The sequence below is a fragment of the Salvelinus alpinus genome, chromosome 11, assembly GCF_045679555.1.
Source record: "Salvelinus alpinus chromosome 11, SLU_Salpinus.1, whole genome shotgun sequence".
NCBI lineage: Eukaryota > Metazoa > Chordata > Actinopteri > Salmoniformes > Salmonidae > Salvelinus > Salvelinus alpinus.
Genome location: NC_092096.1, coordinates 100,721 through 105,312, shown reverse-complemented (window position 1 = coordinate 105,312; position 4,592 = coordinate 100,721). Strand labels below are relative to the sequence as shown.

The 4,592-nt window shown below is 63.6% G+C and overlaps 1 protein-coding gene across 1 annotated transcript; it reads left to right on the top strand.

Moving 5' to 3' along the window:
* Window positions 1-3,035: 3,035 nt before the first annotated feature.
* On the top strand, window positions 3,036-4,336 carry LOC139534824 (uncharacterized). The gene is made up of 2 exons (XM_071334278.1): window positions 3,036-3,416; window positions 3,569-4,336. The coding sequence occupies exons 1-2, from the start codon at window positions 3,036-3,038 to the stop codon at window positions 4,334-4,336; spliced, it is 1,149 nt and encodes a 382-aa protein (XP_071190379.1).
* The last annotated feature ends 256 nt before the right edge of the window (window positions 4,337-4,592 follow it).

Here is a 4,592-nt window from a genome sequence, read left to right as displayed (position 1 = left end):
GGCTCTGTAGGGTCTGTTTGTGTTGCTGTCCTGGGGCTCTGTGGGGTCTGTTTGTGTTTCTGTCCTGGGGCTCTGTGGGGTCTGTTTGTGTTGCTGTCCTGGGGCTCTGTGGGGTCTGTTTGTGTTGCTGTCCTGGGGCCCTGTGAGGTTTGTTTGTGTTGCTGTCCTGGGGCTCTGTAGGGTCTGTGTGTGTTGCTGTCCTGGGGCTCTGTGGGGTCTGTTTGTGTTGCTGTCCTGGGGCTCTGTGGGGTCTGTTTGTGTTGCTGTCCTGGGGCTCTGGGGGGTCTGTTTGTGTTGCTGTCCTGGGGCTCTGTGGGGTTTGTTTGTGTTGCTGTCCTGGGGCTCTGTGGGGTCTGTTTGTGTTGCTGTCCTGGGGCTCTGTGGGGTCTGTTTGTGTTGCTGTCCTGGGGCTCTGTGGGGTCTGTTTGTGTTGCTGTCCTGGGGCTCTGTGGGGTTTGTTTGTGTTGCTGTCCTGGGGCTCTGTGGGGTCTGTTTGTGTTGCTGTCCTGGGGCTCTGTGGGGTCTGTTTGTGTTGCTGTCCTGGGGCTCTGTGGGGTCTGTTTGTGTTTCTCTCTCCAGGTGACTGGTGGTTCTTACTAGCAGGAATTAAAACCCACATTCTATACAGGTTTATTTGTTCATGGTTTTGTCTCTGGGAAGTGGTATAACTTCAGTATGGACCTGGGGTGCTGAGAATAACATAATACTTGTTTTAATGTAGTAAAAAACAGAAGAAGTAAAGGTGTTTAGATGTAATAACTGGGGAGGAGATTTAGTTATATTCTAGAATAACATCATCATCACCTTCAAAGACTGCAGAAGAGGAGGGAGGGAGGGAGGGAGGGAGGGAGGGAGGGAGGAGAGGAGAGGAGAGGAGAGGAGAGGAGAGGAGAAGAGAGGAGAGGAGAGGAGAGGAGAGGAGAGGAGAGGAGAGGAGAGGAGAGGAGAGGAGAGGAGAGGAGAGGAGAGGAGAGGGGAGGCGGGAGGGAGGGAGGGAGGATAGGGAGGAGAGGAGAGGAGGGGGAGGGAGGAGAGGAGAGGAGAGGAGAGGAAAGGGAGGGAGGGAGGGAGGGAGGGAGGGAGGGAGGGAGGGAGGGAGGGAGGGGAGGAGAGGAGAGGAAAGGAGGGGAGGGAGGAGGCGGGAGCGAGGGAGGGAGGGAGGAGAGGAGAGGAAAGGGAGGGAGGGAGGGAGGGAGGAGAGGAGAGGAGAGGAGAGGAGAGGAGAGGAGAGGAGAGGAGAGGAGAGGAGAGGAGAGGAGAGGAGAGGAGAGGAGAGGAGAGGAGAGGAGAGGAGGGAGGGAGGGAGCGAGGGAGGAGAGGGAGGAGAGGAAAGGAGGGGGGGAGGAGAGGAAAGGAGGGGGAGGGAGGGAGGAAATGAGGGAGGGAGGAGAGGAGAGGAAAGGAGGGGAGGGAGGAGAGTGGAGGGAGGAGAGGCGGGAGGGAGGGGAGGAGGGAGGGAGGGATGGAGGGAGGAAAGGAGGAAAGGAGGGGAGGGAGGAGAGTGGAGGGAGGAGAGGCGGGAGGGAGGGGAGGAGGGAGGAGAGGAGGGAGGGAGGGGAGGAGGGGAGGGAAGAGAGTGGAGGGAGGAAAGGAGGGAGGGAGGGAGGAGAGGAAAGGAGGGGAGGGAGGAGAGGAAAGGAGGGGAGGGAGGAGAGAAGAGGAGGGAGAGGAGGGACGGCAGGATGGGGATGAAGAGGGTAGGTCACAGTGTTCTTTGAAATACTTTACACAGCAGCCGCCAAGAACCGTTGGCTCAGATCACCTTCTTCACTCCAGAGCTAAATTACATTAAAGGAGAAAAAACACCCTGTGAAGTGGATACTGTACTTATAATGATTAGATACACTAAATAACGGGACACCTTATACCATCCTTTAAAAGGAGGGGCGAGGGTTGGAAGGAGTAAAAGACGTGACTAAATGTGCCAACTGCAGAATGGGTCGAGAGTATTTAATGTTGGGGGAATAATGCTGGCCGCTGCATTTACATTGAACACGGTCCGGGTGTTTGTTTATCATCTCATTTATCTCAAACCTTTCTTTATCTCCGAGCCTTACAACAATACAGCCTATGAGAAGCAATAAATGGAAGGGTTTGATTTCCTTCCAGCCGAGCCAAAGACCACAGGCTTTTCCTCCGGAGAGCAAGGGGTCAGGGGGGAGACGAGGCAGGGTGGGGGGGTCAGGGGGGAGACGAGGCAGGGTGGGGGGGTCAGGGGGGAGACGAGGCAGGGTGGGGGGGTCAGGGGGGAGACGAGGCAGGGTGGGGGGGTCAGGAGGGAGACGAGGCAGGGTGGGGGGGTCAGGGGGGGAGACGAGGCAGGGTGGGGATGTCAGGGGGGAGACGAGGCAGGGTGGGGGGGTCAGGGGGGAGACGAGCAGGGTGGGGGGGTCAGGGGGGAGACGAGGCAGGGTGGGGGGGTCAGGGGGGGGAGACGAGGCAGGGTGGGGGGGTCAGGGGGGAGACGAGGCAGGGTGGGGGGGTCAGGGGGGAGACGAGGCAGGGTGGGGGGGTCAGGGGGGGGAGACGAGGCAGGGTGGGGGGGTCAGGGGGGAGACGAGGCAGGGTGGGGGGGTCAGGGGGGAGACGAGGCAGGGTGGGGGGGTCAGGGGGGAGACGAGGCAGGGTGGGGGGGTCAGGGGGGAGACGAGGCAGGGTGGGGGGGTCAGGGGGGGGAGACGAGGCAGGGTGGGGGGGTCAGGGGGGAGACGAGGCAGGGTGGGGGGGTCAGGGGGGGGAGACGAGGCAGGGTGGGGGGGTCAGGGGGGAGACGAGGCAGGGTGGGGGGGTCAGGGGGGGGTGACGAGGCAGGGTGGGGTAACCGGGGTCACGAGGAGTCACACAGCATCCCGATCGGAGAGGCCAGGGAGAGAGGGGAGAGATGGTACGATGGGGGAGAGAGGGAGAGGTGGTGAGGGGACAGACCAGAGGACTGTTTACACTCTAGGCGTTCCCACCCTATCCCTGCAGCTACGGAGCAGCCGGTCAGGGAGGCTAACCATAACAGGTACGAAGAACAGGCTGAGTAGCATAACATGGACACTATCAAAGACCCTGACGGCGAGGGACAAACCACTCCCAGGGGTCGGGGGGACGGGATGGAGGGTCCGGCGCCAGGGTTGATGGGATGGAGGGTCCGGGGCCAGGGGGACGGGATGGAGGGTCCGGGGCCAGGGGGACGGGATGGAGGGTCCGGGGCCAGGGGGACGGGATGGAGGGTCCGGGGCCAGGGGGACGGGATGGAGGGTCCGGGGTCAAGGGGAACGGGATGGAGGGTCTGGGGTCAGGGGGATGGGATGGAGGGTCCGGGGTCAAGGGGAACGGGATGGAGGGTCTGGGGTCAGGGGGATGGGATGGAGGGTCCGGGGCCAGGGGGACGGGATGGAGGGTCCGGGGTCAAGGGGACGGGATGGAGGGTCCGGGGCCAGGGGGACGGGATGGAGGGTCCGGGGTCAGGGGGACGGGATGGAGGGTCCGGGGCCAGGGGGACGGGATGGAGGGTCCGGGGCCAGGGGGACGGGATGGAGGGTCCGGGGCCAGGGGGACGGGATGGAGGGTCCGGGGCCAGGGGGACGGGATGGAGGGTCCGGGGCCAGGGGGACGGGATGGAGGGTCCGGGGTCAAGGGGAACGGGATGGAGGGTCTGGTGTCAGGGGGATGGGATGGAGGGTCCGGGGTCAAGGGGAACGGGATGGAGGGTCTGGGGTCAGGGGGATGGGATGGAGGGTCCGGGGTCAAGGGGAATGGGATGGAGGGTCACGGGATGGAGGGTCCGGGGCCAGGGGGACGGGATGGAGGGTCCGGGGCCAGGGGGACGGGATGGAGGGTCCGGGGCCAGGGGGACGGGATAGAGGGTCTGGGGCCAGGGGGACGGGATAGAGGGTCCGGGGTCAAGGGGAACGGGATGGAGGGTCCGGGGTCAAGGGGAACGGGATGGAGGGTCCGGGGCCAGGGGGACGGGATGGAGGGTCCGGGGCCAGGGGGACGGGATGGAGGGTCTGGGGCCAGGGGGACGGGATGGAGGGTCTGGGGCCAGGGGGACGGGATAGAGGGTCCGGGGTCAAGGGGAACGGGATGGAGGGTCCGGGGTCAAGGGGAACGGGATGGAGGGTCCGGGGCCAGGGGGACGGGATGGAGGGTCCGGGGTCAAGGGGAACGGGATGGAGGGTCCGGGGCCAGGGGGACGGGATGGAGGGTCTGGGGCCAGGGGGACGGGATAGAGGGTCCGGGGCCAGGGGGACGGGATGGAGGGTCCATGGCCAGGGGGACGGGATGGAGGGTCCTTGCTGGGACCCTGGACAAGGAGATCAACACCCTGCTGAGAGGACCTGATTGAGACCAGGGTGGCATCATAACATTACCTCATGGCTTGGCCGGCAGGCTGTGATTGGCTGTGCTGGCAGGCCTCAAAGACGGAGGGCTATATGATTTGCTTGTTGCCGGCGCGGGCCTCAGAGAGAGAAGACGTGAATCTGTGATCCGTGTAATGGGTGTTTGGAACGGGCGCGGGCCTCAGAGAGAGAAGATGTGAATCTGTGATCCGTGTAATGGGTGTTTGGAACGGGCGCGGGTCGGGTCGGAGTGGGTCGGAG